General features: G+C 46.7%; 1 protein-coding gene across 4 annotated transcripts; it reads left to right on the forward strand.

Moving 5' to 3' along the window:
- Positions 1 to 135: 135 nt before the first annotated feature.
- eps15 (epidermal growth factor receptor pathway substrate 15) lies at positions 136 to 26,175 on the forward strand (the record flags this gene model as incomplete). 4 transcript variants are annotated; one of them, XM_084472777.1, is made up of 25 exons in its annotated part: positions 136 to 186; positions 2,524 to 2,565; positions 4,071 to 4,160; positions 4,410 to 4,457; positions 4,546 to 4,641; positions 4,856 to 4,918; positions 5,070 to 5,195; positions 5,421 to 5,480; positions 6,068 to 6,322; positions 6,677 to 6,822; positions 7,508 to 7,664; positions 9,484 to 9,566; positions 14,471 to 14,543; positions 15,833 to 15,994; positions 16,570 to 16,767; positions 17,079 to 17,546; positions 17,768 to 17,851; positions 19,213 to 19,372; positions 19,636 to 19,680; positions 20,106 to 20,437; positions 20,555 to 20,627; positions 20,742 to 20,812; positions 20,941 to 21,076; positions 21,263 to 21,480; positions 23,725 to 26,175. In XM_084472777.1, the coding sequence occupies 25 exons, from the start codon at positions 136 to 138 to the stop codon at positions 23,866 to 23,868; spliced, it is 3,381 nt and encodes a 1,126-aa protein (XP_084328903.1). In that variant the 3' UTR covers positions 23,869 to 26,175. The 4 variants fall into 4 exon arrangements, with proteins under 4 accessions (XP_084328903.1, XP_084328904.1, XP_084328905.1 ...); XM_084472778.1 differs by having other exon boundaries at positions 23,728 to 26,175; XM_084472779.1 differs by having other exon boundaries at positions 9,487 to 9,566.
- Between the last annotated feature and the right edge of the window lie 181 nt (positions 26,176 to 26,356).

Genomic DNA, 26,356 nt, shown 5'->3' on the forward strand with positions numbered 1-26,356 from the left:
ACGAAGATGTGTCTGCATTCGAGGTAGACGAAATTACGCGATTCTTCTGTCATCCTCACTTGCCTTGTTTCTCTCGCATAACGTCCCTATGGGTTTATAGCGCCCCCTATAGGTCTATAGTAACGACGCTGCGGAATGAAAGCAGTGGGAATTGAAACTATGGCTGCCACTCTGTCTCTTACTCAGGTAACACACTGTTTTAAACACATGTAATGGCTACAGATGTTTTTGTTGATGTGTGTATTCGTTTAAATCATTTCCACCATGCTAGTCCCCCCGTACGTGTTAAATCGCGGGTGCATTGCGATGTTTCGCCCTCTTTTGGGAAGTTGTCTCCTGCTATATGACTGAGGAAAGTTTCTCTGCTCTCGTCGGGGACTGCGTAAGGGCGTAGCTAGCGCGCTAGCTTGCTAGCCGACTGCTAGTTAGTCTGCAGTATAGGTCTGTTTCAGAGTTGTCTTTTTGAATTAATGCTGAACCAATGTGGCTAGGACGCCATTGAGAATGGACTACAGGGTGTTTTGTAACAATGCTGCTTATTACAGCCCTGGCGAGCGTTTTAACGTGCTCCCCATGTCTTTTGTTGTTTCTCCTCTGTCAACATTGCTTTTGCTAGAGCCATTATTATTGCTGTCTGCTTTGAGATAACATGTCGGGATCAACACTGCCTTTATCAAGAGGGCCATCGCTGTTGCTTGTTCTTATTTATCTGGGAGATTATGTATCACAAACAGTCCAATAATGGAGCGATCATGGAGTGGTCATGTATGGTTGTGCTGTTGTCAGTGTCCATGACATTGGAAGCATTAGTCTATATTCGCTGTGGTATCTTGGGACGTTGAATGAGTCAGTGTAGTACACACATCCTAACAGCATACTTTTAGTGAGTTACAGATGTTTTCCTAAAGTTATATGGCGTATGTCTTTCTAACAGGTTCTATATAATTAATAATATCAACACTTAGTCAGGGAAAATGCTGATTTGTGTAGAAGCTTTTACTATCCTGACTTTACAGTCTGGAACCAGAACGTCACTAGCTTTGAGGTTTTCCCTTTTTACAATTTATAATAATAGAATAACCTTTTCTAAGTTTGTGTCAAAGACCCTCTCTCTCATGTCATGGTTTTTCAAGCTACCATTATACTATAGGACCATTATAGCTGCCTGTTTGTAGTTATTGCTAGAATATAACCTGGATTAAATGGTAGTATACAGCTGAGCAGCCTGGAACATTCTCTGTTTTCACTGTTTTAGAGATGCGTATCTATTGGCTGCCAATGTCTGAAAGCCAGCTTGTAATAAATGATGTTTTACTGTGCTACGCAATTTAAGAGTTGACCGTACAATAACCACAGTGTTGTGGCAGCCAACAGCTCCAGGCACACCATTGTCTACTGTAGAAAAAGTGACATGGGCCAGAGAAAATACATGGGTGTGTGTGGGAGTTGAACTGTCATGTTATAGAATGTCCATTGGCATAGCTGATTGTGCGATATGTTTTGCTGATAGCTCTGTAAATTGTATTATTTTGTTTTTTTCACTTTTGCGTCTGTCTGAAATTTTTAGTGTTCAGCAACTTTTACGGTTTATTGGAGATAAGGGAGGGTTATGACGCAGAGTCCTGATCGATTATCCTCTGATAATTTGCGTCACAGACTAAATACACAGAAGGTGCGTCCTGGCCTTGCTTTACTCAGTGTGCCTATAAATGCTCAGAGTGAGTGTAGTACATATGAAAACATCTAATAAATGTTGCCTCTTTTCAAAAAGCCTTCCCCTTAAAAGACTGAAGCAATGTCCCAAAATGGATGGAAAAGGAAATTATGAGGAAATGACATATCAAAGCTGTCTCACACGGTCTGCTGACCGTGTGAAACCAGACAATGTGTAGGCGGGTATAAGATCACACATTATGGAAGCAGAGAAACTAAAACTTGTTTTTGTGGAATTGGTTGTGTTGCATTCTCTTACCCTGGGAGATTTTATTTGCTTTTCCCCTTTCAAACTATAACAGTGGGAGTGGCAACTGTTTACTATCCTCTTATGGTGGCTGTCACTTTAGCTCTCACCTAACAAACCGTAGGCTTTCTAAATCAACAGAGTTCAGAAGTGGGCCCGTTTATGTTTATCTGGCGATGTACATTTGATGGCATGGAGAGGAAATCAACTGTTCATATAAATGGAATCCAGCCAGGTTTTTGTCTTCTTTAATCTGTTACTGATCAGCCACCTGTAGCCATTTGTAGGCATTTTGAAGCTGTCTTTGGCACAAACTGTAAGATGTGCTTGGCCAGCAATAGAACAGACACCTGCTGATCATTACTGCTTATGCCAGATCTGTGAGCAATGCAAAGCATCTCAAGTAGGCCCATATTTACACCTAAAAGTGTTTCATATTTAAACTCATGCCCACTGCCCAATAATAATGGTAGTAGCAGCAGCAGCATTTTGTTTATATCACCAATGTATGCTTGGTCTGTAGTAAACTGAAATTAATTGATACTGTTTTTCTTTCCTTACAGCTCTCCAGTGGAAATCCTGTCTATGACAAATACTACCGGCAGGTGAGAAATAGTCTCTCTACACAGCCTGTGGCTTGTGGATTTATTGTTTCGATTCAAGCACAGTCATTTAAACCCCTGTCTGGAGAAAATATAAAGTGAATGCATCTCTGCATCCACTTAACCTTTCGAGGTCACTCTAGTAACACCTCAATATTGTCATCCCACATCCAGTCCTTGTGTGTGTAAATACAAGTTATGACCTGTTTAAAGATGGCTCACTAATACACCATGTATACACAACATGGAATATTCCTTCTCCTGCTTATTCTGGTTTTCTTGAAATGTGGATGTGAAAACGTACATGTAGCACGATCAGCACTACTTCCCGGTTTTATGGAAGGACACACGCTTCTTTACTCCACATCTCTTGATTCAGCGAATGGGCAGCGAGTTTCACAAACTTCGCTAAAGCACACGCGTCACCAAGCATAGGTTCACAGGTCCGTCCCACTTGGTCGCACTCTCCTGCGAAGTGCAGGACCTGTCCTGGAGCCGACCTCACTGTGAGAGAGAGAGTAGAGAGAGCACAAAACACAATCAGTAGACTGTATACAACACACTTTCTCATCAAACTCGCCTTCTAAAGCTACGTCTGTTCCCCTGATGGAGCCACTCCACCTCCACATTTGCATCCAAAGCCACGCCTGGCCATGCCCCCTCTACACCACAATATAAATGCAGCACATTTACAAATGTTTTGCAGTGGCAATGTGCCAATGGCGATAGCTCACAGAAAGTGTGAAAGCACCGTGGGGGTGATATTGGGGTCCTATTGCTTGAAAGCGACGTCAGGGATAATCTTGTAGTGGTTATCTAAGCCCATCTCCTCGATGCAGCGAGCAGGGATCACTCTCCACTCAGAGTCAGTCTCTGTTTCCAATAAGGGAGGCTTGGCTATGAATAAATGATGGTCTCTCTCCCTCTGTCTCTGCCCAACCTATCACAGTGAACTCTCTGGGAACTTAGTGAGCGAGGACAAGACCGATTAGCCAACATGGTTACTTGGAACCCATTAACAAACCATTACCACTGATCTAAGGATTTGTTTTTAGCAAAAATAATTGTACGTTGGACCAATTTGTTCAATAGTTCATTCAATTTGATAACTTACTACAGCTGTCACATCTTTAAAAAAAAAAAAAAAAGAAAGGATTTCCAGGCTGAAAGACAAAAGACTGAAAACTCTGTGACTCTCCTTACCTTAAATCATGAATCCAACTCCTTTAGCCTCTGTTAATCCTAAAGCCGACCAACTGCTGCGATGCCGTTGAGCGGTTTTGCCTAGAGCACATCTGTTTCTGAGTGTAGTTGGCTTAAGTGTGTCTCACCTGGTCTGTGTTTGTGTGTCTGGGTCCGTCTTGCGTGACCCAACTGGGCTGTGTGTGTGTGTGTGTGTGTGTGTGTGTGTGTGTGTGTGTGTGTGTGTGTGTGTGTGTGTGTGTGTGTGTGTGTGTGTGTGTGTGTGTGTGTGTGTGTGTGTGTGTGTGTGTGTGTTCTGTCTCCAGGTCGACCCGGCTGGCAGCGGGCGCGTGGCAGCAGCCGATGCCGCTCTGTTCTTAAAGAGATCCGGCCTGGCCGACCTGGTCCTCGGGAAGGTGAGCGCCGCGCCGCAGCACACAGGATGTTCCGATACGGCACAGGAAGTACTAGTGCTGCACAGGAAGTGCTAGCATGGCGCAGGAAGTACCAGTACTGTTTATTGACATGATGCAGCTTCCCTGTGTAATTTCTGCCAATTGTGTGTTCACAGAATTTCATACGGTGTTACTGTCTATCTCTCCTTAGTTTTGATAATAATAATAATAATAATTGTATTTTTATTATTATTTTTCCCTTCTTTGTAGGTATGGGACCTGGCAGACTCTGAACGTAAAGGGTGCCTGAACAAACAGGTACTTGTTATCATCGGAGCATCTGTTGAGACAGCAGTTGTGTTGTAGGGGTTTGCTAAGTTACGTCATTGGTTTTTTTTTTTCTCAGCAATTCTTTATTGCCTTGCGGTTGGTGGCCTGTGCCCAGAATGGCCTGGAGGTGGCGCTCAAGAGCCTTCATCTGGCTGTTCCTCCACCCAAATTTGTGAGTTCAGTTCACTTAAAATGTGGATTCAAGTAAAGGCAAGCATCATTGCTGTTCTTAATATTTTGGTAATTTAGACACAATTAAGTAAGTAGTAAAATGATAAAAATTAAAAAAAAGTTAAATCAATGGGAGAGTTCAGAGAAGATCAACAGGGAAAGCTGGATCTTAGCTTCCCGACCGGTGACCATTGACTGATTCCTTTCAATCCCAGAATGACACAAGCAGTCCGCAGTTGCCAGGCGGGGGGACCATGGATATTCCCTGGGTTGTCAAGGTAAGAATGCAAAAACGTTGAAAATGTGTAAATATAAAAAGAAAATTTAAAATTTGGCTTACGTCCGGTGATTTACGGTATTCTAGTGCGACAATAATCTTAACTCAAAAGTCTCTAATCCTCTGTGTGTCTGGTGTTCCTGGTGCTCCAGGCAGAGGAGAAGATGAAGTTTGACACCATCTTTGACAGCCTGTCCCCCGTGGGAGGGTACCTCACGGGGGACAAGGTCAAGCCGGTCCTCCTCAACTCCAAGCTCCCCGTGGACGTCCTGGGCAGGGTAGGAAGAGCAACAGATCCCAGAGTTTTAGATTTAGCTCACCATGTCTTTGTTTGAAATATAGTGATGCCGTGAAAGGCTGATGTTACGGACAAAACTGAACAGTTAGCTGTGTGATTTTTAAAGAGAAAAGTGATTCCATTTAAGAGAGATGACCGTAATGTTTCAATATTATTCAGCAATAACCTATACTTGTTTTTTGTGTTTATTTGTGTTTTTATCAAGGTGTGGGAGCTCAGTGACATTGACAGGGATGGAATGTTGGAAAGAGACGAATTTGCTGTGGTAGGAAATAGTCAACATTCTTTATGTGTGGCTCTATTCACTTTTAATCATTGTCATCAGCTAGCTTTGGCTATGTATGTAGAATATGTATTCCCCATGATAGACTACATCCACGAAGTTTCAGGAACATGTCACAGATTTTGATATAGGCATTGTATGTAGAGTATGTCCACAACATTGTATTACGTTACCCCCGCCCGATGATTTACTGTTGATGATTTATTATGTGGAACTACAGTGAGATACAAAACGGTGCTGTGGAAGTTTTAGGAACAAAGATTGGAAAAAACGAAATGACTGTTCCCGTTTTACCCTCTCTGTGGTGATATCGTTAAAGTATGGTCAACGTTAGGTTAGGTGACACGACATGGTAATTAAGGTTGTAAAACGTTGAGCTGTCTGTTACATTGGGATTCGTGGTGCCACTTTTGAGTGCTTTTTTGTAAACGCCAGATTTGAACCTGATAAATGAAACCTTTGGGGGCATCAGTGGAACATCTTCCCCACGTAAAACAAACACGGCCAGGCCTCCGAGACGGGCTCCCACCGGCAGTGACGTTAACCATTGCTCTGTGTCCTCCCCACAGGCCATGTATCTGGTGTACAGAGCCCTGGAGGGGGAGCCGGTGCCCATGTCTCTCCCGCCCCCGCTGGTACCCCCCTCCAAGAGGAAAAAACCCTCGGTGCCCCCGGGGATGCCCATGCTGCCGTCGCCGCCCTCCACCAAAGAGGCCCGCTCCGCCCACTCCGGGGCCAAGAGCGCCCACCACGCCCCCAAGCCGGCCCCGGCGCCCACTCCCGTCCCGGCCCCAGCCCCGGCCCCCACGCCGGCCGCTGCCCCCGTGAGTGCAGCTCCACCCTGCCCCACCAGGGAGTAGAACACATGGACCCAGCTTTGAAAGGGTTTAGGGATCACACTGAAATAATGATTTCCAATGGGCCACTCCCATGTGTTTTGCAAAAGAGGGAACAGACAGAGATGGTCACGTGAAGGAATTATTCAGTGTTGTTGGCGGGGGGGGGGGACATCTGCATTGCCTGTGTAGTACAATAGCAGTTGTAAACACAGCGGAAACTGAATCCAACAGAAAAGTAAAAATCTTTTTAACTGTCACATTGTCATTCTATCGATGGACATATGGCTGTGTTGGAATGGCTGTCTGAGCCCTCTCTCTGTGTCCCCGGGCCCCTCCCAGTGGGTGGTCTCCCCTGCAGACAAGGCCAAGTACGACGAGCTGTTCAGCAAGACGGACGGAGACATGGATGGCCTGGTGTCTGGGCCGGAGGTTCGAGACATCTTCCTGAAGACCGGCCTGCCCTCGGCTACGCTAGCACGCATTTGGTAAGCAGGGGCCCTTGGCTACGCTAGCACGCATCTGGTAAGCAGGGGCCCTTGGCTACGCTAGCACGCATCTGGTAAGCAGGGGCCCTTGGCTACGCTAGCACGCATCTGGTAAGCAGGGGCCCCCCGCTACGCTAGCACGCGTCTGGTAAACAGGGGCGCATTGCCTTACTTCTGCCATGCTTGTGGATATGAGTAGATTTAGGTGGAGCCCAACTCCTAACCTAGTACTGACACACACTTCAATACAGTGTGTGCAAATCTGCAGTTTCTTCCAGTGGTGTCGGCCAGATCTATCACTTTTTCCCAAATTGTCCACCCTGAACGTGACCAAACAAAGCTGGGGTGGAACATGACCATCTCCAACTTTATACATAACCACCGCTAAGCATCTCATGGGAATGACCACCGGGAAAGCTAACACTGGATAAAGTTATATAACCTATGTGCAGCCCTCAAACATCAGTATTAGCAGTGTGCTGTTCTGTGCACACTGTTCCATCAGACGGTCAGATAATGTGCCAGAGGTGCAAATCATTACTTGTTGTTATATAACACGTGTGTGTGTGTGTGTGTGTGTGTGTGTGTGTGTGTGTGTGTGTGTGTGTGTGTGTGTGTGTGTGTGTGTGTGTGTGTGTGTGTGTGTGTGTGTGTGTGTGTGTGTGTGTGTGTGTGTTGTCATCAGGGAGTTGTGTGACATTGGAGACCTAGGGAAGCTGACCAGGGAACAGTTTGCCCTAGCGCTCCATCTCATCAACCAGAAGCTGACCAAAGGCCTGGAGCCCCCCCAGACCCTGTCCGCTGAGATGATCCCTCCCTCGGACAGACTCAGCATCAAGCAGGTAGGCCCCCCCCTCTGCTCCCGCTCCATTGTGAGGGGAAGCTCTGGAAGCCTCCTTCCTATTCATTCATCTGGTGCTTCAATGCATTACAAAGGCAGCCGTCGTTGATTTAGAGCAGGGGTGTCAAACTCAAACTCCACAATGGGCCAAAATTGAAGTCTTGGACAAAGTCGCGGGCCATTTGCATTGCATTAATTGGGGACATTACATTATAACAGGGTCCGCGGATTACGGGCTGCCGGAGTTGACGCGCCAGGGTTACCGTGCCAAGACGCGCGTCAACGCGTTAACGCTGGAATGCGATATACCGGCGGGCCAATTACATTACATTATAACAGGGTCCGCGGGCGGAATTGTTGACGGGGGGGGGGGGGGTGGTACGGGATTACGGGCTGCCAGAGTTGATGCGCCAGGGTTACCGCACCGAGATGCGATATGCCGGCGGGCCAGTTCTGATAGACATTAGATATTATCTGGCGGGCCGGATTAAATTCCACTGCGGGCCGGATTAGGCCCGTGGGCCGTACGTTTGGCACCCCTGATTTAGAGAGTCGTGGATACTTACTGCTATAGTTCTAATGCTATTCATGTGTTAGGATGTTATTAAGGATGATTCTGGCAGAAGCTGTTGTTCATCACAGCTGCGTTGTCAACATAGTGTAGTCGGGAATTTGCTTTAGCTTTTGCTGAGGCTCTCTGTGACTGTCGCTGACAACTGAAATCTTTGCTTATTATTTTGTGTTGGCATTTGCTAGCATCACATCTCCAATATGTATTGATCTTCTTTTTTTCCTTTTTTTCCCTCACTATGTTCTGCTAGACATAATTCCCATGAGTTTTATTGTTTTGAATTGAAAACCTTCTTATTTGACTCTACTTTGCTCTTGTGCTGCGCCTGTTTTGTTTCTCCAGCTTGCAGCTGTGTTATCTTTGTCTCTAAATGCAACCACTGTTTGCTACTGCTTTTCACGCATGGCCACTTAACATCTCTAGGGATCTCTAGCCTGGACTCTGAGTGAGTGAAAGCCAGCTGAAACAGAGGGTGCATCTCAATACCTCAGAGAGCCCATTCTCCACTCATACTGGAACATTTTCATGTATTAGTCTTAACCGCTAATGCATTGTGTAATTTATGTTAGACTGTCTTCAGATACTGCATTGATCCAAAATTACCATAAAGGTAACTGAACAGAGAACCTGAATCTACTTTGATTGTGGCCTTTTTGCGTCTCTATCCAAATGTTCCAAAATAATCATGCAGTGGTAAATGCACTGTTCATGAACCTGTAGGACTGAGAGAGAAACATGGCTGTGGTATTGAGATGCAATCACTGTAACTTTCCAAGCTATTGGTTCTTTTAAAACCTTGGTCTTGACTCGTATATTTTTGGAGTTTGGATTTATTTTATTTCATCAACACTGTTGGAAAATTTAAATATATAGTTTGTGTTTGGTATAAAAAGCAAACCCTTAAGTAAAGTATATGCAAGGTTTTGAAGGAATCTTTGGTTGTGTATTGACTGATTCCATCTACAGTGTTAGATTAATTAGCTTCCCCCCCTATGATTCCCAATGTTTACTTGTTGTACAGTCAGTGGTTCTGTCATAGACATCCCTCTAGCTGTTTCGTCAAATTGTTGTTTTTCACAATGAATGTGTCAAATGAGTCGCCAATACAATGAATCTAATTTCCAAGAAAAGCTTCATTTTTAACTGTAACTATGTTTTTTCTGTGTTGATAGATGTATATTATAAATATAGATAGTTGTATTTAAGCATTTTCCCCTTTGAAATGCATATTTTCCTCTTTCTTTGTTAGCAGAATATGGCAAACCTTGCAGCGGACTTCTCCGCCATCAAGGAGTTGGACTCCCTCAGTAACGAGATAGTGGATCTACAACGGTAAGCTCGTCAGGCAAACTCAAACTCAAGTCCCTGAACAAAATGATTGAAGATGGGTGTTGGCAGAATGGGTTGACCACGTTTCGACAAATATAGGCTATCTTTTTATCTGCAGGACACACCTGCACACCCAACCCCCTGTGCTTGCTCTCACAAACCTGCCTAAGGTGGAGACAGCACACCTGTGTGTTCTGGCTACAGGGCGGACATGTTGTAACCTTTATTTTTCCAGATAAAAATAATTAAGAACAGTTTCTTATTTTCAATGTTGATCTGGTCTCGGGTGAAGAGGCCCCAACAGGAGTACAGGTACAAATAACAAATACAAAAATGAAGGGATGTGTGTGTGCATGCATGTTTGTGTGTGTGCGTGTGCGAGCAGATGAGTGTGTCTGGGTGGAGAAAATAAATTAAAATGTGTCAATGTTATATTGTGTATGCAAGTGAGAAACTGGGGAAACAACAGGAGCAGGAGGGGTCTACTACAACATTGTTAAGTTTCTGCTTGAAGGCAGACGGTGATGTAAGGGCTGTAAGTTTGAGGGTGTCTTGAATGGTGTTCCAGTCAAGTCTTCTGGAGAGATGGAGAAGGGAGGAAAGGTTAGACGGGGTCTTGCCCAGTATTGTCTTATAAATAAACTGGAGCCAGTGTCGCAGTCGGCGGGTTTGGAGGGAGGGCCAGTCCACCAGTTTGAAAAGTTCACAGTGGTGTGTATTAAAAGTAGCATTGCTGGCAAAGCGGATAGCCGAATGGTGTAGAACGTCCAGTTTGTGAAGCTCTGTTTTTGAAGCCATTTTATAGATTATATCACCATAGTCTAGGATGGGCAGGATGGTCATTTTTACAAGCGTAAGTTTAGCAGAGCGTGTGAAGGAGGCTTTGTTACGGAAGAGAAAGGCCAATCTGGCTTTCACTTTAGTCTGAAGATTATTAATATGGGTAGAGAATGAAAGGGAAGAGTCCAGCCAGAGCCCTAGGTATTTGTAGGACTTGACAAACTCCAGTTTGGAGTCATCAGCGCAAAGGATCTTGGGGGGGCTGGAGGTGTTGTTTTTGTGATCAAAAAGGATGCATTTAGTCTTTTTAGAGTTGAGCCGAAGGTGGAGGTTGTGAAAGGAGTGCTCAATAGAAGTGAGACTGTCTTGAAGAGTGGAGGCTGCAGAGCAGAGAGAAGGGCCAGAAGCGTACAGGATAGTGTCATCAGCATAAAGGTGGATCCGGGAGCTGCCTGCTGCCTTGGCCACATCATTAATATAGATGGAAAAGAGGGTAGGACCCAAGACTGAGCCCTGAGGCACCCCTTTATTAATGGAAAGTGGCTCAGACAGGTTATTCTCTGTCTTGACCTGTTGGATCCGGTTAGTCAGATAACTGGCAAACCAGTTGCAACAAGTGGGGGATAAACCAATGCCGGAGAGCCTACCCAAAAGGGTCTTGTGATCAACTGAATCAAACGCCTTGGCTAGATCTATAAAGCTAGCAATACAAACTTGCTTGTTGCTTGCTTGTTGTCCAAGTCAATAATGATATCGTGAAGGACCTTAAGTGTGGCTGTGATGCATCTGTGGCCAGAACGAAACCCAGATTGAAGATCAGACAGAATATGATTTGTGGTAAGAAAAGAATCCAGTTGTTTGAGGACCAGCTTCTCGAGGACTTTAGCCAAGCATGGCAAGATGGAGATAGGCCGGTAGCAGTTGGGGTCGGAGCTAGAGCCACCCTTAAAGAGGGGAAATATCAAAGCTGATTTCCAGTCAGAAGGGAAGGTGGAGAGATGAATGGACAGGTTGAATAGCCTTGAGATTGGGTCAGCCATAAGATGAGCGGCTGCTTTGAAAAACTTGGGTCCAACCCATCAAAGCCAGCAGACTTATTTGGGTCCAATCGGGAAAGTTCATCCCGAACCTCAGAAAATGAGAATGGTTTAAAGGAAAAGCCAGTGGTGATGGCGGGGGGGGCAAAGTGAGTGGTGGGACGCTATTAAGGTCAGCAGAAGTGAAAGCCAGAGTGGAGTTCACAAAGTATTGATTAAAGAGAGAAACCATGCGAGACTTGTCGGTAATGACAACCTTATCAAAAACCATGGATGCAGGTAAGCTTGGAGAAGAGAGTTTGTTTTCCATGGACTTGACTGTGGTCCAAAACTTTCTTGCATCAGTACCACACGTTGTCAGCTTCTCCTTGAAGTAAGAGATTTTGGCTGACCTGATGGCCTGGGTGGATTTATTCCTGCATTGCCTGAAGGTAAGGCAATCAGCTGGAGACTTAGAGGTTCGAGCCTTTCGCCAAAGATAATTTTTTTGACGAACAAGCTCAGCCAAGTGATGAGAAAACCAAGGAGTCAGGCGATTCTTAATCCGGTATCTTTTCAGTGGGGCGTGTTTATTAATAATGAGGCTGAAAGTACTCTTAAAGTAGGACCAAGCATCCTCAATAGAGGTGAATACATTTTGCCTCTCCCAGTCTGCGGCAGCAGTGTCATTGAGAAAGGCCTGCATGTCAAGCTTTTTCACACAGCGCTTGGATACGAGTACTGGGGGGCGTTTGACTGAAAAACCCGAACGGACAACGGCCAGGCTATCGCTGAAGACCCCAGAACGGTAGCTAGAAGGATTATTGGTTAGGATAATGTCGATCAGTGTAGAGGATGTGGGAGATCTAGGGTTGTGTCGAGTGATTTCAGTTATGAGTTGAGTGAGCTTTAAAGCATTAAATTGTTGAGTAACAGTAGCAGGGGGGTTTAACATATTCCAGTTCAAATCACCCATGAGGATGAATTCAGATGAATGGGACCAGAAGCTGACTGAGAGTTGTTAGTGTGTCAGTTGGGGCATCAGGTTTTCTGTAGCAGACAGCAACAGAGAGGGTGAAGCGTGAAGACGGTTGTAGCTTGAGCACCAATAATTCAAATTGCTAGCACAGATCTGTATTGATCTGTTGCTTCCCTGGCAATGGGTCATCAGCCTCAGCATCCACTGCACCCAAACACATGCTTATGAAGTTCCCTGCACTGATTTTGTCGTTGGATAACGACATACACTGACTTGCACCAATCTTGCGTTTCTATCAACATTTTGTCGTCATCAAAGAGTCAAAACGGAAGTCAACTTTTACTTCCTTATTACTCACAACTGAGACCGAGAAGTGAGAAAGTCATCGTTTACAAAATGCAACCCAAAGTTGGCCAATGCTGAAGGGCACGGCTTAGCGCAAACCATTTTCTTTTCAACGTGAGGTCTATTTGTTCCGCCTCAGCCTGGTGATTTTGACACGTTTTTGGGACACATTCTGTTTTGTTTTATTTCCGCTGATCAAATTGAATGACGTGGATGAGTCCTGGAGTATGCCTCCGGTTTGAAAAACGAGGGGGAAAAAAACAAGCACTGCTTCCGCTTGAACTCTCCCCTTGAGGTGTGCGGAGGCCTTCAGACTCATCAGCTGGGAGTCGTGTGAAGGGCAGCAGCAGTACAAAAGATGGTGCTACCATGATGGCTGTCTGTGGCTGCTTTAAGGCCAGGAAACGCCACGGCCCCAGCGGTGGAGCTGCCCTGGGGTGTAAGGCAGACGGGGCTGATTGCGTAGGGTAAGATATCAACGTCATGACATTTTGGTTCCAGTTGCTTTGTTGGAAGTCCTTAGACAAAGCAGTGGGATAGAATCTCGAGGCTTAACCCACTTACTTGGAAGTTGTTTTTATGTACAGTTTCATGCTGTAATTGTGTTGTTGACTATCTGATGCTGGATGATCAGGGGAAGTGCTTTATGAAGTCAGTTCTCGGTAGCTCTACTGAGTCGTAGGGGGCATTTCATCATTGGTCCGACTGACTCATCGCACGTCCTCACTCTGCCCATCATCCACACAGTAGATCATCCCTATCTGCATCATTCTTACCTCATCTTCTTTTACCTTCGAAGTTAGCTGTAATATCAGCTAACCAGAGAGGAACTGTGCATGGTTGAGGGGCGTTTCAGTGCAGAGCTGAAAGTGTCAAGGATTTTAAATATTTATTGCAATGCACCTCTTCTTCTTTATGGGATTTGACGTGTTTGTTGCAATGAGAGTCTGCTCTTTGTTCTGCCTTCTGAATTCAAACGCCTTGCCAAGGTCTGCTTTGGTCACATGTATTTTTTATATCTATGATCTATCTGCATCCCTTCCCCCATCCATTGGAGAATGTTACAGCATATAATCTATTAAATTATGGTATGACTGGTATGACGAGCTTCTGTTAACACAGCAACTGTTAAACTGTTAAATGGTTAATAGACCCTAACCCACGTCTAGCCCTCCCCCTCCTGGGACCCTACAGGCTGGGAGGAGAGGAGAGGGGCGGTGGTCTGAGCAAATGATGCTGTATGTTCAACCACCTCCCACTCCCTCTCTTTCTCTCTCTTTCTCTCCTTCTCTCCACCCCACTCTGCTTTCACTCTCCCCGTACTTCCTCTTTCCATCCTCAAGGAAGCCATCTGTCTCTGGCTCCTCTCTCGGCTCCAGCACAAGGACACGCACACTTTCTCTCACAAAGGCTCTGCACATGTGCTGCACACCCACGTCTTAGTCTCCTAGTAGCGTGGGGCTGGTACACACAGCCAACGCCTTCCTACACACACACACACACGCACACACGCACACACACACAGACTCACACGCTCCACATCTACCCTGGCTCTGGACACAGACTTGCTACCCAGTCATTTTGCTGCAGGCGTGCCTCAGTGTTGAGGTGTTGGGGGTCCTCAGTCAGAGCATGGTAGCCCAGGGGGAGCAGCTGGTTGCTGTCCAGCCAGCTGGCAAAGGCTCAGTGGGCAGCTGGTTGGGGCTGGGAGGGTTGGAAGGGCTGGGCCTGCTGCCCTCGCTGTCCTCGGTGGCTAAGTACTCTTGTCTCCTGTGCTGGAACTCCAGGGAGAAGAGTGGCGTGGAGCAGGAGATCAAGGAGAAGGAGGAGACCATCCAGCATCGCACCAGTGAAGTCCAGGTAGGGCCAGACTTTCCCTTTCCCTGCTTCTTCGCCCCTGACTTTTATTTTGAAACTATTTGTTGCCTGTGTTAAATTGTGTACCGGAAAGTAATACGTTAATGAATTCTCATTTGTGAAATCATAGACAGGGTCAGGATAATAATCAGAAAGACAATGCAGCTTATTTTTCTTTGTTGGTGAGAAAAATTTGTTTTCATATATGTAGTGTGTGTATAAAGTTATTCCTACATGCCTCAGTGAGTCAGCTACCCTAATCAATACAGTTGGTAAATCGATATGCTTTTATTGAGGTTTTTTTATTTCTTGATTTTGACAAATTTGGTTTAAATGATGCTCTAAAATTCCTAAAGTCTGAGTAGTGGTACTGAATCTTTTGAGCATCACGAACAAGGCTCTATGGTCAATGATGTAGTAGAGCGACATCTTCAGAGGCTCTGAGGAACTGTTAATAATGGTTGGTGAGACAAAGAGGGAGACCGACAGACAGACAGGAATATAAAGAGAGGCTGATGTTGTTATGGAGAAACATCTCCCTGGCTTCCAGCCTGCTCTGATTCTGACGGATTGGACTCTATTTTGGGCGCAGACGATTTAAAGGGCCAGTGGTCTGATTCTGGGAGTGTGACGTCAGAGCGGTGGCGAGGGCTTTCTGTCCGTCTCGGGGGACTCTGATTGATGTAGTTCAATATGTTGTGTGGAGAGGTGTGCAGAGGAGGAGGAGGAGGCATGGCCTCAAGGCTAGATGCTCATCTATTTATACTGTTGTTTCTAAGGGAGTTGGAGATGGTGCTTACCGAGCTGTCTGACTCGGTGATTCATCAGTCCCCACAGTCATTAGCACAACGCACGCCGCACCCTGCTGTGTGGACCTGCTCATTTATTAGCCATTCGTCTCTCCGTTCCTTTCCCTTTCCAAGCAAAACTATTGAGTTAGATTTTTTTCTATAGAAGTTTTCCATTTCTTGTTGATAACTGTCGTATCTATATCATATACTATCAAACTATCATAGTTCAACTTTAACTTGTTGATTCCTTCCATCAGCTTTTTCAGGGGGGGGGAATCAAGACTTGAACTCATGATAAATCATTTTGTATTAAAGGACGATTGGACCTTATACGGTTTTGTCCTAATGCGAGTCCATACACGTTGATTTAAAACAAACATGACTGCAAACGTTACGACCACAGCGACCACATCGCCCTGGTCCGACCTCATGTTTCCCATCGTCTCTCCCACCCTCCTGGTCGTCCTCATCCCCCTCCTCTCTCGCCTCTCTCCCCCCCAGGAGCTGCAGGACGAGGTGTCCAGGGAGAGCCTGACCCTGCAGCAGCTGCACGCGGAGCGCCAGAGGATCCAGGAGGCGGTGGATGAGCTGGACCAGGAGAAGAGCTCCCTGGAGGGGCAGCTCTCCCACATCCGCCAGCAGACCAGCCAAGAGAGCCAGCTGGTACACACACACACACACACACACACACACACACACACACACACACACACACACACACACACACACACACACACACACACACACACATTCACGTACGTACATGGTACAGTACCATTTATTTATTTTTATCGCACAAAAATCAATAAAAGTACGTATGGATAGGCACACCTGCTGTGAACTTTTTAAGACTTACCGACTCGATGTGATGGTTGGGAGGCTTTGATTATTTGAGAGCTCCTGGCTTCCCTTAAACATTCATAACAAATGTCATTTGCCAAAATGATTTTGATTACTGATTCTGCTGAAGATCATTTTGCGTGCGTGCGCCCCATGCCCCGGACGTAAACAAAAGCATGAGCACTGTGGTAGCGTTAGCTCAAACCGGTAGCAGCCTCGTTCATACACTAATTTAAACAGACTGTATCTGTACATCTTCGAGTAGAGCAGCCCACAGAGGAAGCTGAAGGGAGTGTAGTGTAACTGGTGCTTTAGTGAAGCCAGGAGAAATGGTTGAGATGGTTTCATCCCCAGACCGGTGTTAATGTCAGTCTGTTGAACCCGTCTCCCTCCCTCAGATCACCTCCCTGCAGTCGGAGCACGAGGAGCAGGAGCAGACCATATGCCAGTACGAGGAGGAGCTGGTGCAGGCGCGAGAGGAGCTCCTCAAGCTGCAGGAGGAGACCAGGGTGCTGGAGGAGAAGGTCCAGGCGGCCCGGGAGCAGCTCACGCCCCTGCAGGAGTCCGTCCGGGACTCCTTCAAGCAGGTCACACAGGTCTGGTCTGGTTCCTTCTCATTGGTACCACTGAGTGGCTCAGTTTGAGTTGATCAAACTCTGAATTCCCTGTAAGTCGCATTCAATGAAAGCATCTGCTTAATGATTAAGTAGCCCTGGTTTATTATTAGAATACTAAACTAGTTTATTACTAGTTTATAGTGTTGCAGCTCTATGAGGACCCAACCATGCGGGGAAATATTTGTGCTGCCAACATAACATCCTTGAAAATGTAAACTCATCCAAAATGTTTTGTTTGCCTTTCTCTCCTGGCCTCCTTCTCTTAATCTCCACCCCTCCCTCCGGCGCAGGTGCAGCAGAAGCTGACGGATCTGCAGGTGGAGGAGAGGTCTGTGACGGCGCAGCTCAGCTGGAAGCGAGCCCTGGAGGACAGCTCTCCCATCCTGGTCAACGGCTCGGCAGGCCCGACGGAGGATCTGCACCACGGGGACCTCTACCTCGACGAAGACCATCCCTTCCACGAGCTCAAGGAGGACGAGGATGAAGAGGAAGAGGAGGAGGAGGAGGAGGAGGAGGAGTTCAGCCCCGCCAGAAGCCATCCCATGAAGGAGCAGGGGGAAGAAGAACAGACTGAGGAGGAGGAGGAGGAGAAGGTTGATGAAGGGACAGAGAAGACGGAGGCCGAGAGGCCGCAGTCTCCGGAAGAGAAGAAGGCAAAGCAGGATCCCTTGGATGAACTGTTCAGCAGCCTGGCTTCTGGAGACCTCTACAGCAGCCTTGGCACTTTCACTAAGGCCCAGGACAACAACATTATGATGGTAAGAATCACTGCTGAACTGTTGACTGTGTGTGTGTGTGTATGTGTGTGTGTTTTAGATTTTGAGCCTTTTGAATTCCCTGGCCCACACATTAGATGTTGGACCATCGATTTAACCCTGTAGCCCTAGTCCTGTTTACCAAGACTTGGAAATGGAACGATTTTTCCATCCCACTGAGGTCCTGGTCCGTGTTGCCAATCTTTCCCGGTTTATTTCCTCAGGAGAATAGAAACGGTAGTCCAACGGTGGAATCGTCCCCAGAAGCGACAGAGGAAAAAGAGGAGTCCCCTGCAGCCACACCAAAGGTAAAGCCCAGTTGTGTCATGGAACAGCCTGTATCCCTGCATCCCCTCGTGGTAGGCCAAACCCACCAATACTGCCAAGAGGGAAGGACTGTTGGATTTACTGGTTGTAGGGAGTGCTGGGCAGTATGACCAAAAATTGATATCACTGTATTTTTCGGTTTCACGGTATATGACGGTATTTTTTGTTTCATGCATAATCAGGTGTTCACTGGTGCTGCCACTAAGGACTTATTTTAAAACGACTAGTCTTTCGATTAGTCTACTAATCTAAACGATTAATTAAAATAATAATAATACGTGCTGAAAGTACAGCTATGCTGCTCGTGTTTACACTTGCCTTCATGGCGGGGATAAAAACATAACTGTTTTGAAAAGAAAAGAAAGTATTTGATGCGCATAAGCGACGCTGTTGATTTGTTTATTTGCTTTTGAACGAATCGTTTTGGATGCATGCAAATCGCATACGCTCGCCACACACACACACACACACACACACACACACACACACACACACACACACACACACACACACACACACACACACACACACACACACACACACACACACACACACACACACACACACACACACGTTCATTCATTCACGGCCGCACCCACTACAACCTGCCGATCTTCAATCAAAACAACATCAAGTAAGTGGTGCCGCATGCAGTCGTACCATGCGTGTTTAGAAGTGCAACATTGAAAAGGGTCCCGTCTGAAAGTGGCGCAGTGCAGCGTTCCAAACGTTGTGTAATCAAATACCGGTATGGCGGTATATTAAAAAAATCATATCATAACGAAAATACACACCGGTATTCGGTGTGAACCGGTATACCGCCCAGCACTAGTAGTAGGGCGGAACAAAGTGTCCAATGCCATGCACAGGTAGCATTGATCACTGAATGATACCAGTGGGCGGCACGTAGCTCAGGGGGCAGAGCGGGTTGGATGGTAGCTGGAAGTTTGCTAGTTTGATCCCCGGCTCCTCCTCGCTGAGTGTCGAGGTGTCCCTGAGCAAGACACCTCACCCTGACTGCTCCCGACGAGCTGGCTGTCGCCTTGCATGGTTGACACCGTCGTCGGTGTGTGAATGTTTGCATGAATGGGTGAATGTTAGGCAATATTGTAAAGCGCTTTGAGTGCCATTTACCAGTGGAGTTGGCAGAGACACTTTGAGCACCAAGTTAGAATTAGTGGATATATGGAAAAGACAATGCATGCTTTTCTATGTCTTAATATTTAACTACAGTACTACCTGCTTCTGTAAGCGCACTTTATCCCAGTCGTGTTTTGGGTGTGGGCATGTTCTGAGGTCCTCTGCTGTAATGCGGTGCAGTGACCACCGGTCTGTGCTGCAGGTGGCCTCGCCAGGACCAGAGAGCGCAGAGGAGGCGGCTGAGTCCCCAGAACGCAGCTCGTCCTCCCCTGCACAGAACCTCCCAGCCCAGACCGGCAAGCCGCCCGGCCTCCAGAGTCCTCCTGAGCTCGGCTTCTTCCAGTCGGACCCCTTCACAGACCGTGGGTCCACGAAAACTACTCCCAGTATTACACCTCACCTCTCAAATGTTGGCGTTATTATGACTTCAGTGTGACAACCAATGAACCCCATTCAACCCTAGTTCCCCCAGAGGGGGTCTTGTACCTAACAAACATCGCATTGTCCTTCATGAGATTATAGTATTCTAGGGTCACTTTCGTCCTCATGTAGGTTACATATAGGATCCAATACCGGCGACCTCCTATTGGATGATACCCATTTGTGTTTTTCTTTCTCTTTGTAGACGATCCCTTCAAGGACGACCCGTTTGGAAAGGCAGACGTGTTGGGTGAGTGCTGCACCCACGGCAAGCTCCACCCGGGACCCTGGGGCGTGGCTCCCAAGCCACAACCCCCTCAGCACAGGCTAGACCCGGGTCCTAACGGTCCTCTGTGTCACATTAAGGGCAGTTAGCAGACGCTTTTATCCAAAGCGACTTTACGAAAAAGTACATTTGTCAGAAGAAGGAGAAGCAATACATCGCCGTCGGTACAGTAAGGATGTTCATAGAACCAAGTGTCAAGCACTGCCAAGGTTAACCCATTCCCTGTTTACAACAAAGATCGCTAGGATAAGATGCTACACAGTGCTAACTACCGTTATTAAGTGCCAGGACGTGCACCGTACAATAAGTGTGTCAGCGGTGTGGGGGGGGGGGGGGTAGCGGGCGAGCCTCTACAGAGTCTAGGAGGTGAACTCTGCGTCGTCCACCAGATCCGTTCGGGGAGGACCCGTTCAAGGGCAGCGACCCGTTCGCCGCGGACGCCTTCTTCGCCCAGCCCGGCGAGGACCCCTTCGCCGCCAGCGGGGCGGGGCCGGCGGAGCCCGACCCGTTCGGGGCCGCGCTGAACAACGCTGCGGGCGCGCCGGCGCCGGCGGCGACCGCTCCCGACCCGTTCGCCACTAACCTCACCGGCGCCAGCACGGCCAACGATCTGTTCGGCACCGCCGCCGCGGCTGCCGGCAGCGTGGATCTGTTTGGTTCCCAAGGCAACGGCCACGCGGATCCCTTCTGCTCCTCTCAGCCCGGCGCTGAGTTGCCCGCGGTGAGCGAAACTCGATTTAGTGGTTTTCGTACGATGCAGCTGGGGAATGAGGATTTCACATTGTTTTGGATGCATTACCCTGTTCATATTATTTTTTTGTACCGGTTTCCCTCTCAGAAGAACGCCACGCCCACCAACGATCCCTTCGCTCCTGGAGGTACAGCAGTGAGTGGCTCTGGCTCGGACCCAGGTACGAGTTTCGCTGGGGCGCCACCCTGTGGGGGAATGTGTCACTGCAGTGGTTAACGTCTAAACCAAGTGGTTTTCAGTGGTACCCACTCTTCTGCCTGAATGTGTCTTACAGATCCCTTCGCTGCAGTGTTTGGTAGCGAATCCTTTGGTGGGGGTTTCGCTGATTTTAGCGCCTTGGCAAAGGTAATTTTCTTGTCCACTATTTTCATCATCACAATTACATATTCTTATTTTTTTTCTGAATTCAGACAAATTCCATGATTTGATCACTATATCAAACTTAATCGTTTCAATACTTTTTGTATTCTTAGTCAAACGGTGCAGATGCATTCAGTACCAACAACAAGAACATCTTCCAGGACGACGCCGCGCCAACCAACTCAGACGTGCCCCCTGCACTGCCCCCCAAGACGGGCACGCCCACCAGACCTCCCCCTCCACCTCCAGGTGAGCAGGCGACCCAAACACCCCCACCACACGAACAGCCGTCGAGCTCCACACGTCTGCATCTCTGTCTCCACGTGGATCGTGTGTTTCCCTCTGTTCTGTGCTAAGGAGTATCTTCTGCCCTCTCTCCCCTCCGCTTCCTGTCCCACTTCCTGTCCCGCCCCCCCCCCCCCCTTCCCTCCCCAGGTAAGAGATCCTCCATCTCGCGGACCGAGTCCTCGGAATCGTTCCACCGCCGAGGGCACTTCCACCCCCAGGGCTCCGGGGACTTCCCCCCCTCCTCCTCCTCCTCCTCCTCCTCCTCCTCCCTCCCTGCCAAGGACCCCACGGCGGACCCCTTCGCCCCGTCGTCCCCCCACCGCCACGCCGCGCGCGAACCCGAGCGCTTCGCCAGCTTTGACAAAGTGAGCACCTCCCCCTCCCCCTCTCCCACCTCCTCCACCAGCACAGTGTCTGTAGCGTCGACTCTTCCCCAAACCGATTGAGGCTTGAGTTTTGTTTCCGTTATTATTTTTATTCATTCAGACCGCGAAATGCCACCATCCACACCCAAGGAAAACGAGGGAGTTCTGTCAATGACCATCCACTGCCAAAAATTAAGCTCATTTATTTGTTTGAATTAGTCTGATTGGTACATAGGTTGATAATGTGAGTTTATTAACTGCTTAGGTGAGCCTAAGATAATTATTAAGCAAAGTTAGCTTGATAGTTTTTATTGGGTTTCTTTGCTTTTCGACGTGTGCTTGTGTATATCGTAAGTTGTCATGAATAATGGGATTTTTCTTGCGTACATTTATTCCTGCACATATTTTGCTACCATTTGTGTGTGTTTGCAATTGCACTTGGGTTCCTAATCAATCATAGATTGTAAGAGCTTTACCTGATATATAACATAACTTAACAATGTTGAACAATATCAAATATTGCATGACAACATGGTCATCGCTGCTCTATATATTTAATTATAATCTCTGATGTGCACAAATCGGTCCTGATGAAGCCTATATATATCAATTCCTTTTTGAATCTCTTGGCAGTGGATGGTGAAATTAGCTATTGGTTGGTGTATGCCATATTGTGTTTTCCTCAATAGTTTTGGGGAGAAGTGGCATAATCAGTGTTGTGTACCAGCAAGCTAGCTAGGGACAGCTCCCCACCTTCGGTTCGCATGTTTTGCTAAACGACGTGACCTTTAACCTCTGCACGCACTAACTTTGCCCTGTGTTTTGATTGGCTGCGACTCCCAGTGACTTCCTCAGCAGTACCACCGCTTCCACCATCTCGGAATCTCTGTTTTAGTTTAGTTTTGTTTCATATTTTCCCTTCTCCTCCCCACCACACCCCCACCGGCTGTTCACTCACGCATCTTTTCATTCATGTGTTCATGTCTCATCTCATGGTAGGGTCAGCTCTGTAGGGGCTGGCTGCCTATGTTCCCTGTACTCTCTCTCTGTCTCTGGCTCCCTTGTCAACTACCATAAATAAAGAGTTAAATCAAGGGCAACCCCTCTGGCTTCTGTGTGCATCTGTGGCATGTCTATCACAGTGTTGTCCCTCACACGGATCACTCCATTCTTCAGATCCTTTTTTAATAGAATACATCCTTTTTTAATAGAACACATCCCTTTTTGAATTAAACAAAACAAAGTTGAAATACAGCGAAGTCTACATGAACTGTAGTTTCACATTTAGATGGGATGCATTTCTGTTTGTGAAGGGTGTTTGGAGAGTATCACGGAAACATTCTCTACACTGAATGATGATCACGTGATCACAAATACCGCTGTCCGGAACATCACCCCTTCTATTCTCCTTTTCTACCCAATCACCGTGTATTTCCTGGTCATGCATGCGCCGAGTCTTGTTGCACGTTGAAGACATTATACTGCCTGCTTCTCGAGCATTACATTTCTGCTGTTGCGAGGGTGAGGGTAGACGGGTTGTTGCGATTGGCCCCCCCGTTCTTTAAGTGTGTGCTTCAGAAAATGTAGTGCATGAGTGTGTGTGTGTGTGTGTGTGTGTGTGTGTGTGTGTGTGTGTGTGTCAACGTGTCTGCATAGTAATGCCCCGGCCCCGGGCCCCTGTGTCTAGGGGTGACCATGAGTCATAGACGTCGCCAGTCTTCTAGGCGCTAAACAGGATTGGATTTTTCCCACTGCTTTGCTTTTCCTTATTTTTGCTTTTGCTTTCTAATTGTTTATGCTCTTTTATTTTTATTGCCCACACATGTTAAGGAACTCTTTAAAAGTTAGCACTTTGAATTAAAAACCTTTTCAATAAGCATGGCTTAGCCCCCCCCCCCCCGCCCCGCCTGTGATTAATTATTATCAAAGCCTTGAAGCTTGATACAACTACGGTTAAATGTATTGCAAATATATTGAGTGGCCTCCACAATATCTACACAAGGGTTGTATCAATGTCATCATAGAATGGATTACTCTTAGACATGTGTTTACAACATAAAGTAAGTTGGAGCTTTGTTTGTGTCATGCAATAGCTTATAGACATGTCTCTGCTTCTGTCCACCTGTTGTGTCTTGTGCTCTCGCGGCATACGCACATGTCTGTTGTTCTGCGTGTGTGTGTGTGTGTGTGTGTGTGTGTGTGTGTGTGTGTGTGCGTGTGCGCGTGGCTCTTGTGCACCCGAAGCAGTACCCGACGGAGGACGACATGATCGAGTGGGCGAAGCGAGAGAGCGAGCGGGAGGAGAAGGCACGTCTCGCCCGGCTCACCCAGCAGGAGCAAGAGGATCTGGAGCTGGCCATCGCCCTCAGCAAGTCTGAACTCTCCTGAGGAGGAGGGGGCCCACCTCCTCTCTAACGCCCTCCCGCCTCCCCCCCCCCCTCCCTTCTTCCTCCTCCTCCTCCTCCTCCCCCTCCTCTGCCCCCGGCCGGGAGCGGCGCACAGCTCTGAGTGGCGCGGCGGGCACCAGAGCGTGACAGCGGGGAGGGGAACACGGATGTTGACTCTGCTCCCATGAAGAGATTGTTCTCACCGTTCCCAACTTGGGTTTGGGAGCGGTGTTGTCGTTTTTGTCGTTTGTCTTCCTCAGAAACGTTCTACGTGTTCACCGTGGTGTCCGGGTATAGCTGAGGTCTGGCGGCTGAGTGGGAGGGGGGGGGGGGGGGGGCGGGAGGCGTCAGATTAAATAAGGAGGCGGGCGGGTCGACCTGGCGCCAGCGGGTGACGGTCTCGTGTGTCCCCACCTCGGTTCAGCAGCCGAGGAAGCGTTTTGGTAGTTCTCGTGGAAAAAAAAGAAACCCCCTTTCACCCCCACGTTTGTCCACGAGTGACTTTTCCGATTTTTGTATTTTTTTTATTACCAGCCGGTCAACAAACGCTCATTATAATTTATACAAGCAAACCAATACATTACTACATTACTACAACTCCCTACGTGGCTCTTGTACTTGAATGCCCCTTTTTAAAAATCGAAATAGCATTAAAAGCTAGCTCTGCCAGTGTTTGAATGTCTGTTTATACGTACTAGTGTTACACATACTGGCAAGTGGGTAAAATGTGAACAATACTACTTGCATTTCACACTGCACGCTGGTGACGTAACACGAGTCTGCTTCTCAGCCCTTGTTTATCACTAAGGGCCTGGCCCATGTAAGAACAACTTGAACTGCTTCATATATTTGATTTGTCACTCTGATACTACATTTAATTTAGAAGTCTTTTTTTTTTTTTTTTTCCGGAGAACAAATTTAATGTTTTGTATTACACAGACACGCACCACAATGCCCTCATGAATGTTGCTAAGTGTCTCCTGAAACCATAATCCTTACTTTAAAGAAAAAAAAATATATATAAAGCCCAATTAAGGAAATCGAATGAAATTATGTGCTTACCAATGCTTTGCAACAAATATATGAATGTTGAACCAGCGCTACCAGGCTCCCCATTTGCTCCTCCCATTGTGGTGTAACTTGTGTCTGCACCGTGCTCTTCTCTCACATCCTGAATTCAACGGGAAGGAGATTTTGAAGGAAATATTAATTCAGGGTTCCAACAAAAAACGCAACAACCCTCAATGCGAATGTGTTCCTTCTGTTAACCCCTTATGTAGGTGTTCTTTAAGATAGACACGATTCGCTTGGACGGTTGGCATGTCGGTCATTTGTTATTGAGTCAGTACCCCCGTTTCTCCACAAGGTGTCGTACCCTTCACAGGAAGACGTTGTTGCTGCTGCTGCTGCTTATATTGGCATTTGTATAGAACCTCTATGTCCGTGGATGTTTTTTTTTTGTGATATTGCGGTGCATTTCAAAGTCTTATGTGAATGAAGAGATTATTATTGCTTCTTTTCTATATTGTACAAAGGCCTGTCAACCCATTATCCCAGGATCTCTATTTCTCTCTCTGGGATTTAACTTGCAAAACGTTTTGTGTTGCACAAGAGCAGTGGGTAGGGCTTTGAAAGAGGCTCCTATTGCACGGTAACTAGAAGCTCCTTCATCATGAATCAGTGAGTCGTAACGTTTAGTGATCGATTTTTTTGTTTTGTTTTTTAGAGTCAAATAAGATCTAAACTAATTTGTTTAGTTCATAGACGTTGCTGAAGTAAACTGTGATCCTTTTTTTCATAAGGGAATACCTGATTTAAACCGGTGGACGTTACTCTCTGAAACAGCTTATTTTCTGACCAAACAATGCACATCCTTTGTCAGACACTTCTACCAATCCTAACTTTCAGATTGTGTTGAGCAATGTGTAAAATTGGCACTTAATTGATGCGGTAGACATAACCATCTTAATCAGCGTGGTCATAGCGTACTATGTTAATGTCAGTTATTCATACAAATTCCATTACTATTGTAAATACACCATGAGGTAGTCGGTGAGAGATGACATACACACATTTGTGTTATTAAATACCATTTCCTTGTATTTAAAGGCAAACGGACCCCGTTGTGTCATATGTATAGAATGCTATATTTACAAACCAAAAACCACTTATATTTCTAAGCTTGCAATAGAGGCTTTTTAAATGTAAAAAATAATTTTCTAACATGTGAGATTAATCATTATCCAAAGGCTTGGTCAAAATATGTTATGCATTAAACTCCATACGAAATAAAATGAAAGTAACTTGTCGATTGTGTGTTATTTTGGTCACTTTTTTGTATGTCATCAAACGGATGGTCAGTCTGGACCCGTCCCTGAACTTAACGCGCTCTAGGACCCAGGAGCCACATTCCGGTACATTTAAACGGTAGCATTATTATGGTGATGACAGGTTTAACACCTTTCCACTAGATAGGAAGGAGGGCGATT

Source organism: Micromesistius poutassou (assembly GCF_964030765.1).
Source record: "Micromesistius poutassou genome assembly, chromosome: 9".
NCBI classification, from domain to species: Eukaryota; Metazoa; Chordata; class Actinopteri; order Gadiformes; family Gadidae; genus Micromesistius; species Micromesistius poutassou.